General features: G+C 53.9%; 5 protein-coding genes across 5 annotated transcripts; 2 read left to right on the top strand and 3 right to left on the bottom strand.

The window, feature by feature from the left end:
* Window positions 1-753: 753 nt before the first annotated feature.
* Window positions 754-2,950, top strand: CPAR01_16326 (WD repeat domain-containing protein; the record flags this gene model as incomplete). The annotated part of the gene is made up of 2 exons (XM_060500571.1): window positions 754-1,907; window positions 1,960-2,950. The coding sequence occupies 2 exons, from the start codon at window positions 754-756 to the stop codon at window positions 2,948-2,950; spliced, it is 2,145 nt and encodes a 714-aa protein (XP_060340752.1).
* Window positions 2,951-4,025: 1,075 nt separating this feature from the next.
* On the bottom strand, window positions 4,026-4,229 carry CPAR01_16325 (uncharacterized protein; the record flags this gene model as incomplete). Its single annotated transcript, XM_060500570.1, has 1 exon — window positions 4,026-4,229. One exon carries the CDS (start codon window positions 4,227-4,229, stop codon window positions 4,026-4,028), a length of 204 nt encoding a protein of 67 aa, XP_060340751.1.
* Window positions 4,230-4,813: 584 nt separating this feature from the next.
* CPAR01_16324 (uncharacterized protein) lies at window positions 4,814-5,083 on the bottom strand (the record flags this gene model as incomplete). The annotated part of the gene is made up of 1 exon (XM_060500569.1): window positions 4,814-5,083. A coding segment is annotated over one exon (270 nt), but the record flags the coding sequence as incomplete, so codon positions are not given.
* A 2,150-nt stretch (window positions 5,084-7,233) lies between these two features.
* On the bottom strand, window positions 7,234-8,490 carry CPAR01_16323 (uncharacterized protein; the record flags this gene model as incomplete). Its single annotated transcript, XM_060500568.1, has 2 exons — window positions 7,234-7,340; window positions 8,100-8,490. 2 exons carry the CDS (start codon window positions 8,488-8,490, stop codon window positions 7,234-7,236), a joined length of 498 nt encoding a protein of 165 aa, XP_060340749.1.
* Window positions 8,491-10,066: 1,576 nt separating this feature from the next.
* On the top strand, window positions 10,067-10,498 carry CPAR01_16322 (uncharacterized protein; the record flags this gene model as incomplete). Its single annotated transcript, XM_060500567.1, has 1 exon — window positions 10,067-10,498. A coding segment is annotated over one exon (432 nt), but the record flags the coding sequence as incomplete, so codon positions are not given.
* Between the last annotated feature and the right edge of the window lie 373 nt (window positions 10,499-10,871).

Raw genomic sequence — 10,871 nt, 5'->3', positions numbered from 1 at the left:
TTCGACGCCCCTAGGCCTGAATAGGTCGTCTCCAGCAACCCCCAAACAAACCGTCCCCAGGACCCTCACCAACTCTTCCTGTCGCGGCTTGCTCGCCCTGCCTTTCAGTCCCCAAAGAGCCCCAGGAGCCACCGGCCGACTTCCGTGGTTCAGCTTTCCACTACCGCCCTCCGCCTGCACTGCAACTCAACCCCGTTCACGGCTGCTGCAGCCCATCTCGCTCTCTGTCTCAATATCTTTGAACCACACCCGAAAATCTCCAAAACTTCCGCCCAACCGTCTCCTTACTGGCCGCCACCTGCTTATCCACTCATTGTCCACCCTGCGGTGGCTCCAAGCCTTTAGCTGGGAAGTCCGAGACATTCCCGTCCTGCGAGTGTACAACTTCCCGGCGCGCCAGATAGAGTCAGGTTTAGGAAGGGGGAAAAGAAGCAAAAAAGGGAGAAGAAGCTAGGACTGAAGGTATGGAACCGAGACAAGACCCTCCGTGCCTCCTCGAACTCCCCATCTCCCTCTCTTACCTATTCCCTTAAACCCTTCAAACCTCCCACTGACCATGTGATGATCCCCAGGTATTTGTGCTCTGTTCGCTTCCCCACGAATCCGTTTCGACCTCCCCTTTCTCTTCCACGTCCCCGGACCCTTCCTTGTCGTCTCGTCTGCAAGGTCAGCTAGAGAAGATCAATCTCGACCTCTAGTTCTGGTCTCTAGGCGACTGTCGCCAACGTCGACGTCGACGTACGCATCTACAGCATGTCTGCACGCATCCAAAACCTCTCCGATTGGGCTCCGGTCCAGGAGGCTATCTACGACGAGCCCTCCTCCACTTCCGCCATTCAGGAAGATGCCTTTGATGGGAACGCCAACGCCAGACCATCTTTCCAGCAACATCGCCTTCGTAGCATGAGTCTCTCCCTCCCATGGCGCCGCAAATCCTCCATCTTCCACATCGAACCCGAACTGTCGAGCCATCTCGAAGAACTCTCCCTCGAGCGATCTCGAAGCCACGTCGGCCCTAGCAACGAGAACTCTGAGAAGCACGGTCACGGAGCACACGCGGGAGGCAACGGCGGCAATAGCAATGGCAGCATCAAGGGCATGTTCCGTAGGGCGTCCATATCGTTGAAGGGCATTGTCCACCATCACAAGAGACATTCGATCGGGGGTGCTCATGGCTTGGAGGAGCCTCAAAATGATGCCCGTCCCGGCACCGCTCACGCCAACTCCCATTGGCACCGCCTTCGCCAGGCAACGAGCTTCCGACACTCCAAGACGTCCCATGGCCCCGACTCACAAAGCGATGCCTCCGCGTCTGACCACTGCTTCCCCTGCCTGCCACTCCCTGGAAGTGGAAGCGCGCCGCCCATCATTCCTTTTCACACAGGCGCCGCTGCCAAGGCTTCTGCCGCTGCCTCAAACCAGGCTTTCCAGAACAAGTGGCTTCGCGCTTCCTCTGATGACTTCACTGATCGCGAGAGCGGCATCGGCATCACCGTCACTGGTGTCGACTCTGATGTCGATGTGGAGGTGGAGGTCCAGGACGCCAACATCAGCCGAATCAACTTTATTGCGCAGCTCCCTGTTGAGTTGGCGATCCAGGTTCTCGCTCATTTGGATGCCACTGCTCTTGGCGCTGCGAGCAGAGTTTCGCGGGAATGGCAGCAAATGGTCAAGAACCAACACGTCTGGAGAGAGTCATTCTTGCGCGAGAAGACTGGAACCTACGCTACTAGTCTCCCCGTTCAACCTGGAACAGGACAGGGCGTCCCGCCCATCAACCCAGACGTGAATTGGAAGCAGATCTACAAGGCCAAGGAGGAGCTCGACCAGCGATGGAAGGAGGGCAAGGCTAAACCCGTCTATCTGAATGGGCACCTGGACAGTATCTATTGCCTTCAGTTCGACGAGTAAGTATCAAGGATTCTTTCGAAAGAGCCTGGTTAACTAACATACGCATAGAACGAAGATCATCACCGGTTCTCGCGATAAGACCATTCGAGTGTGGGACATGCGGACATTCGAGTGTCGTCTGGTCATCGGCCCGCCTGAGGTCGTCAACGACGTCTCCCTGCTTCTCGACGACGAAGGACAGCCGGTTCATTACGCAGCTCTCCCCGATAACCAGCGGGCGAATCCTTCGATGCCTGCCATGGTCTCCTTTCCCACCCACCACAAGGCATCAATTCTTTGTCTGCAATACGATGATCGCATGCTCGTCACTGGGTCGTCCGACGCGAGCTGCATTGTGTACAACGTTCGCTCGGGCTACAGACCGATCCGCCGTCTTCAGCATCATACTGCCGCTGTGTTGGATCTCGCTTTTGACGACAAACACATCATTACGTGTAGCAAGGACATTAGCATCTGCGTTTGGGACCGAGCGACCGGCACTCTCCTCCGTCAGCTTCGAGGGCATTCCGGTCCAGTGAATGCTGTCCAGATGCGCGGCAATACCATTGTCTCTTGTTCGGGCGACTTCCGCGTCAAGCTCTGGAACATTGACACTGGCAAAAACATTCGAGAATTCCAGGGTCACACCAAGGGCCTGGCGTGTTCTCAGTTCTCCGAAGACGGCCGATATGTCGCCTCGGCTGGTAATGACAAGGTCATCCGCATTTGGGATGCCAACACGGGCGAGTGTCTTCGCGAGATGAAGGCCCACGATAACCTCGTGCGCAGCCTGCATATCGACTCGGTCAGCGGGCGTCTTGTCAGCGGCAGCTACGACACTGACATTAAGGTCTTTGACATGGAGACTGGTCGCCAGTTGCTCGACTTCCCACGATGGCACGCTAGCTGGGTGCTGAGCGCGAAGAGCGATTATCGGAGAATCGTCAGCACCGGGCAGGATCCCAAGATCCTCATCATGGACTTTGGTGCCGACGTCGCCGGAATCGAGGCACTGGAGAGCAGCGGCGGTACCTGCGAGATAGAGGGCGGATACATATAGAGGGCACGAAAGACGCATACAACCTACATAATACCCTAATACCGAGAGCGGCAAGGCTGGACCGCCCTCACTGACGACTTGGCTTCTTCATTTTTATTCGACCATCACGACTCGGTGGCGATCCGGCGTAGTAGACGTTATACGAAAACAAAAGAGATGAGGCGATTTTTGGAAAGAACAGAACCCTCACGGAGGCGTATTGGATGATGACGATGGATACTCATCCACTTGCATTGGGATTGCGGGTGTCTGGTCAAGATCCGGTTTCTTTTCGTTCGGGTTGGGATCCGTTCAAACATCTGGACTGGATCTTGTTTCTTCGTTTTGCATGGCATCCTGGGCTTTGTTGCATAGACGGCTACTGGATAGAAGCATTATAGACTCTGTTTCGCCATCACATATTTGTCCGTGGGTGTTCACTAACTGCCGCCTGCCTGGCCGTCTATTTTTCCGACGTCCTGCGAAGATGGGGAGTTTTGAAGTGACACTTTTGCCACTGATCTACCATGCTTTATGGTCATGCTATGAGACGACGGGTTCATGGTATAGAATGCGGAGAAAACGACCGTTTCATTCCAGACAAAAAAAGTCAACGGGCCAACGAGGCGGCAAAAATAGGTGGGACGGGGGTGAGCCTCGTTCCCATCAAAGCGGCGGCTGGTGTGGCAATATACCTGCTGGCCCATTCGGGTTTCAGGATGGGTGCGAGCAAGATCAGACGTTCCGTTTCGTTTCGACTCAAAAGGGTCTTTTTATCTGATGGCCGGTCGGCCGGCCTGGTTTGCGACTCTGCCAGGCCTTTTTGTTTGTTTCGAGAGTGTGTGGTGCGGTGGTTACCGCACGTCTTGGGTTGATTATCGGCGTGGTGGCAACGGATGAATCTGTGCTACGCGTCCTCTGGAACTGGGACCGAGATGGACATTTGGATGGAGATTTCGAGTGCTGTGCTACCTTACCGATCTTGGTGTTTCATGTCCTGTTCGACCGAACTGGGATGCTTTGGTACGGCTGCTTGTGTGTTGTCATGTATGCTGCAGATGTAAATTCCATGAGAATTGAGGGATGTAGTATACGTCTAGGTGCAAGTGAGATGCAGAAGCAATGGGTGTCCGATTACAATGACGACCAGCATCAAAACATGCGCATGCGAAGCAGATGTCGATGTCGAGGCTCTTCTGTAAGCTTGGCTCCATACCTCCGACCTCAAGAAGCTAAGTCCAAGAAGATCATTGGACTCAGTGCGTCTCTTCTTCGGACTCGGGCCTGGGAGCAATCTCATCTTTGAGCCTGCCCACGTCCCGTCCACGGTCCGAGAGCACGTCGGTGGGAAAACTGGATGATTGAGATCAGCCTAATGCGGACCTGACACACGGAGAAGGTCGCGGTCAAAGGGCGACTGACGGGTTGGACAGATCACGGACCGTGCCTTCCGGTATCCGCAAGGCGGTTGGCTACTTGCTTGAGCTTCGGAGAAGTATCTGAGCGGTGAATTTGGACTTGCTGATGTAGGTGGCCGCCGATATGGTTTACTTTAAGCTGGCGATTTGACAGAGGGGTCGGAACGGCGCGACGATGATGCTGCTCAGAATGAGTATCGTCTAGTCGCAGGTGGGATGTTGTCCATCACAACGACACTAGAAGACGGTGGCGAAGGGAGCACAAAGACTCTCACGGCTTGGGAGCCTCCAGCCGCCAAATGCACAAAAAACTAAAGTACCTTAGTTCAGACAGGAAGTATGTCTTGGTAGATGGTTCACCAGATTGAGGCTTTTGGCCATTCTTCCAGCTCCCAGTCTTGTATACACGCCAACATCATGATGATGGTAAAGATGGGCAGGTTTATGGATGGTAAAGTGGCAGAGCTCAAACATCGTGTGTAGCTGTCTCGCGAACACCGAGGTTAAAAGAACCATCGGCCAAATACTTGGTAGCTTCCCACATGCCTCTGCCAAGTATCGTGAAAACAGTCACATGTGTGGAAGAACACAAAAAAAGCATCAGTTTCAGCTGCGTTATCCGCAAATTGTCTTGGGCAGTTGACTCGGGCCCTATTCGAGCGAGAGACCTTGGTTCCAAGATCCTCCAAGATGTCAAGATGGAAGCTGAAATAGGGCCGAAGAGCAGGGGTCGTTCCAGAACAAAAGTCGAGTATCACGAACCGACCTTCCATTTCTGTCCTTCCCCGGACCCCATTTCCCCTCAGCATCCACGGCCCCAGACATCAGGTTTGAGTGGGTTAGGAGCGGGGGGACAAGCCCGGAGTAGAGGCAGAGAAGAACACAAATATATTGGGCATTGCACATTCACAAGAGCCGCCGTGATGGTGCCGGATGCGACGCTGCTCGGTCGGGCCGGATGGGCAGCAGAGGATCTGAGCCTTGCTGTGAGGAACTTCATCTACATGTGTTCGTCTCATGTTGCCTAGTCTTGTCTTCATCTCACGATGCCTGCCGCCGGAGTGTAGATGCCGCCGCAGCGTTAGGCAGGGAGGTATTTTTGTTCGACCCCCGGATCGAACGGTGCCCCGGTGGCGCTTCGGTCTCATTCTATGGATTGAATTGCCTTGGATAAATCTCCCGCATGCCAAGTTAAGGAAAACCCCGGATCCCCTCTCCAGATTTGTCTCCTCCAATACATCAAGGCCTCCAGGTCCTCAAGATATCACCGCTCTGCAGAATAAAATGACGCCGTAGAGGAGCCGGCTTAGACCACGAGGCTTTGACGCTGATGGGGGAAATTAGACTTGTTCGAGTGTCCCGTGGGGATGATCTGCGCTGCCGACCGACGCGGAGAATCTGCGAGGAAGAAAATGGTCACGACACGCTAGGATGATGTGGACGAGGGCGCAAAATTACCACGAGGACATGGGATGGAGGGGACTCGGGGGGGGGGGGGGGAATGTTGGGGTTCGCCCTAGGTCTCACGACTCCACGATTCGATTCGCGAGAGAAAGTACCACACGTTGCAATAGTCTGTATGTAGAACACTCACAAGGTGTGCCCAGGCCATGTGGACAGGAGGGAACATGGGCAACGCCACCTGACCGCGAGAACGAGTAACAAGCGCTCCTTGGAAAGGAGGCTAGAGGCGGCAGACGTAGATCTTATTTTGGGATGTACCCGGTTTAAAGATGTTGGTATTGAGTATTGAGCTACGCTCTAAATGAACCCAAAGCCAAGCCAGGCGGAGACAGGTCTTCAGCCGGAGGGATTGTCGCGAACCGTTTATGTCTCTTTTGGGAGGAGAAGGGAGAAGTTTCTGAACTTTCTGGGTCCAGAACCGTCCCTTTAGCCTTCACGCATGAAGGTTAATTTCCGTCAGAAATACTGGGGATGAGATGTGGTGTAGCGGCAAGCGGCGCATGGTGGTCCTGGTTTGTCCTAACGCTGTCTCTAGTGACATGCAGCTAAAAGTCTAAAAGGGGGCGCCGACAAGAAGTCGCCAAGTCGCTTTTATTTTGGTACTCGTGAGTTGCAGATGTTAGTTTCTGCTATGCTCGCTGTTTTTTTCCACGGGGGAGATTTGGGGGACTAAGGCGCAGGGCGTAACAGCTTGGCGGCGGACTTGTCAAGCGGCCAGGAATAGGATCATCGATGCGCAGATAGAGTGCGCGCGGGACGATCAAGCGTTGACGGGTGGGTTCGGGGGCCCGTGAAGACGACATGACTCTGGACAATTGGTGAGAATAGAGAAGTTGAGTATCAATAGTACCAGTGTTCTTCAAACACACACAGTATTATTAGGTGAAGTACTCCGGGAAGGATTCAGAGTTTTGCGCGTACATGAACAGCCAGGGAAGAGTGAATTACAGAGCGATGCTGGTGTACTCAGAGTAGTAAAGATGATATAGACGTTTCGAAACGGCTGCACTGGCAAAGATGGGATGTTGTGAAGCTGTGTTCGTTTGGGACCAATGTAGACTCCTGCATCAATCGATACCTCAAAGTTTATGACTGAACAGAGGGACTAAGGTTGCGTACCTAAAGCTCGCAATGCGGATATGTCCTAGTGAAGCCTCATAGAAAGTGTATCTACGATCCGGAATTCCAGAAATCAAGACCGCGAACTCAGACTGGGCCCGCAAGGTCATGACAAGTCAACAAGAGTAAGCATATCGAGTGCCTGGGCGCACGCGATGCAAGTGATGTGTCCTCGAGGCTTCAGCGTTGCATTGGGCATGGATGTAATCAGGTACGGCGATCCAGCGGTTGCGTGCGGTCCAGTCACCGATGTCCAGCTGGGGTCGTTTCCTGCACGAGCTATTGTCCGCAGCTGATGTCTGGTCATTGACGTTCCTCGTAGAACTCGTAGTCGTAGTCGGACTTGGTAGCGATGCGGCAGAGGTACTTCTCCCGGGCCTGTCCTGGCGAGTTGACAGCGGACATGACTCCTGCAAGGGGCATGTAAACCGCCAGCATCGTCAGACAAATCCTGGGGGCATTTCGGGCTCGATGGACGGGATATCCCCTACGATTGGCGTGCCGAGGGCCGGCTCTGCTCTTGAAGTGGTACTATAACCCATCAATAGATGAAGGTTTTTCAACATCATCCCTTTTGGACGAGACTGGTCTCACAAGGCTTGAAGCGATGGGTGTTCCCCACAGTCCATTAACCTTTTGAAAGTGAAAGCGACGCGCCGGGCGGAGCAGGTAACTGATTTTTCTCAACGTCTTCTCATGTGACAGCGCTTGGCTCTGGAGAAGGGCCGAGAGCATTGAGTATTGCGGGGTGGTAGTGCAGTAGCTTCCAATATTGTGCAGAAAAATAGGCAAGTCGCTGATGACAAGATGATTCCTGGAGGAGGCAGACAGTAGACCCGGGTGACTCTCTCTCACCACAAGGTTACAATGAGCAGCATCACGGGTGAGAAACTTCGAAGGGGGCCGATGGTAGCCCAAGCTTACAGAACGCCATGTATGTCGCGTGGCTTCAGTTGACAGGTCGTCCAGAGTCAATGCCCAGGGCCAGCCACTTCAAGGAACCTGACTATTTCATGGGAGACCTCTTTGTGAGCGCTTCGATGCCGTCATAGAAGAGTTCCAGACAGACGGGCCGGTCCAAGTTTCTGAGTCTAGTCAGCGCAGTAAAATGACATTGTAGGACATGAATGGTGAGAGGGAGATATTCATGGCCAAGAGTCAAGACATACCGGTAGTCACAAGCGCCTCGCCCATCTGGACCCTCTCCGTCCTCATCATCTCCCGCAGGAACAACTGCCATCCAACCAACGGCCACCAACGCACAACCACAGCCAGTGCCGCTGCGGGATCGGGTCGCAACGCGCCCAGCTCTGTGACGCGAACCCCATCAAACCATTTCTCTTTGAGCCCTTGCTGTGCACGCTGAAGGCATCTACCGCTGGTGGAGGGTGGACGGGCTTGAAACGGCGCTATGCCCGATCCTGAGCTACCCCGGCCTCTCCATGTCGGCTGTCCAGAACTTCTTTTGGTGACGGTGCTGCTTTCCTGCTGCTTCTTGAACATACCCTTGTCCCTGTTGTGTGTGCACTTGAGGGTGAAATGATCCTTGCTGCTGCTCATCCGTGGAGGGGCGGCTTTGGTGGGGAAGAGAACACAAAGTGGCCAAGCCAGGGGCACAAGAGGCGAAAAAAGGGAACGGGGGGTCCTCGAAATAGGGAGAACAGCCGCCGGCGTCTTGTCTTGTTCCCCCTCCCCGATATTGGTACGGAATATTACACAGCAGTACTTGGCCCCTTTGTGCACGAGACATTGGAACAAGACGGGGGAGTAAACTCCAAGAGCCACACAGAATGCATGCAGTACTCAGAGACCAAAGACCTCTCCGCAACTAGAGAACAAGTTATTCCGTCTTGTCTTTGGCCTTGCTTCTTTTCATCTTTGACTGTTCAACCAGCTGCCCGATTCGGAGTAGAGTTGACTCCCTCTCTCTCTCTCTCTCTCTCTCTCTCTGACAGACGGGACTGACCTTCGTTCTGTTTCCTCCAGCCACAGCATGGCTCATAGATGAGCCGTTCGATGACATGTCTACAATTTCCTTGGGGGCGGGCTGGCTGATCCTCCGCCTTCGCTTACTTTCCTCTCCCTGCACGTGGAGTCTCCTTTCTTTCCCCTTGAATCGACTGCCCAAATGGCCAGGTTCCTGCGTCCCATCATCAAGGCGAGGCCTTGAGGACCGACAGATCTCGCCCGAAAGATCATTTTCATGCGGGAAACGGAGGCGGTGCAGGGATCATGACAGTCCCTTGGGAAACCAAACCTTGGGCCGTTTACCTATTCCTGCATGCGATTCAATCAACCTCTCACCACCAGAACACCACCAACGGTGGATATACCCAGAACAAGGTCGACAGATCGCCAGGTTGAAGGGGGGCCCGGTGGTCCAACCCGGACTACTGGACTAGGGGCGGCTGTCGCATCGCATTGACTAACCCCCTGAACTGCTCCGGACAGGGCCTTTTCGTCCGAACTACTTGCGTATGCTTCTCTATTCTGCGTCTGTCTGTCACTCTCATTCTCTCACTCACCAACTCTCTCGCCTCGCCTCGCCTCGCGCGCACGTCGCTTGACTTACTCTGTCTGCTGCTGGCAATACCTAACAGCGTACCACCCCCCCATCCTAGCTCTGTTTGAAGCTATATCCCCTCCCAACCAATAGCGCCCCCCTCTGGATCCTTGTTTCATCGCATTTTTGTGCTCTGCCAGGATTACCTATCCAGCGCGGCAAGTCGGCTGGGTGAGGGGTGGTAGTAAAGAAAGAAGGACTAAGGTTAGCTGTTGTACTTGTTGGCTAGGTTTTTTGTCGAGCTCGGGCGGGCCACGGACGTCCAATATCCCCCCTTCTCACTCAATCATTCAGTTTCCCTTCCCCGGTCATACAACCCTACTGGCCCTGCTTGGCTGCCCAGAAGGCCGAGATCCAGTCGTTGAGTATCCGTACCTTTCTTTGACGGACGGCTCTTGGGGGTTGTGAACCGGGATCCAGGGCCTTGCTTTGCTTCAGACTGGGAGGAGGAGAGGTCCGACTGCCGCCGCCGCCACCATGGCGATAAATCGTCCGGCGAGGCAGGGGACTGCCCAAAAGGTAAGGTCAATATAAGACGATCATGTCGCCGTCAACCTCTTCTACGTTTGTGGTCCATCCCTTCCTCTGCTGTTGTCTCGACCTCACACCCTCGTCCTCCCATCGACGTTCTTTCTTTTTCGTTGCGTGTATCCAAAAGCCAAGAGGTGGGATATTCTACCACACTCTGCTGTTTCGATTCGTTCCAAGTCACTCTTTGCACCAAGAAAAAAACCAAGCCTCGATCGGCCGTCACCCGCTGTTGTCACTTTTCAACTTTTCTCTGGTGAGTGTTGTACACCGTTGCTCTTCGATACCGGTCCCGTGGCTTATCTCCTTCTTCCCTACACCCTCCCGAACCACCGGCCTATTGTCTCGGCTCTTAATATCAGTTCCTCTTGGCTTCTTGGGTTGGTGGCAACGGTATCTTCTACAAGAAGTACCGTGACGTGGGACCTGTCATCTGAGTCCGGGCCAGTCTGGGTCGAAGGGGGGCTCGCCGAGTGAAAGAGACCTTGTCTCGTCTGAAGGAGGAACAATAGGACATGATCCAGGCTTGTGATCCACAGCAGTCCTTTTAGTCACTGACAACAAGGCTGTTCGTGGAGAGCGGGCCGGTGCGAGTCGATTGTCAGTTAGTCACTGACACTCACGCGCCCTCCATACTTAAGGTGTGGACGGTTCGTGATGTCGATATCGAGGGTCATCAGCTTCTAAGCCCTATCACGCTTTTCACATCACCCCAGCCTGGTACAAAGAGAACAAATATTTCAGTCTTTCCTTTCTTGAAACAACTTTCCTCGAGCAGTCTCGAGCTACTTCCACATCCCCTCGAAGTTGCGATTGGTTTGGAATTTTCTTCCTTCCATCATCATCAACA

This window comes from Colletotrichum paranaense (assembly GCF_030867605.1).
Source record: "Colletotrichum paranaense strain IMI 384185 chromosome Unknown Scaffold_24.1, whole genome shotgun sequence".
NCBI lineage: Eukaryota > Fungi > Ascomycota > Sordariomycetes > Glomerellales > Glomerellaceae > Colletotrichum > Colletotrichum paranaense.
This window is presented reverse-complemented; position numbering and strand designations above follow the sequence as displayed.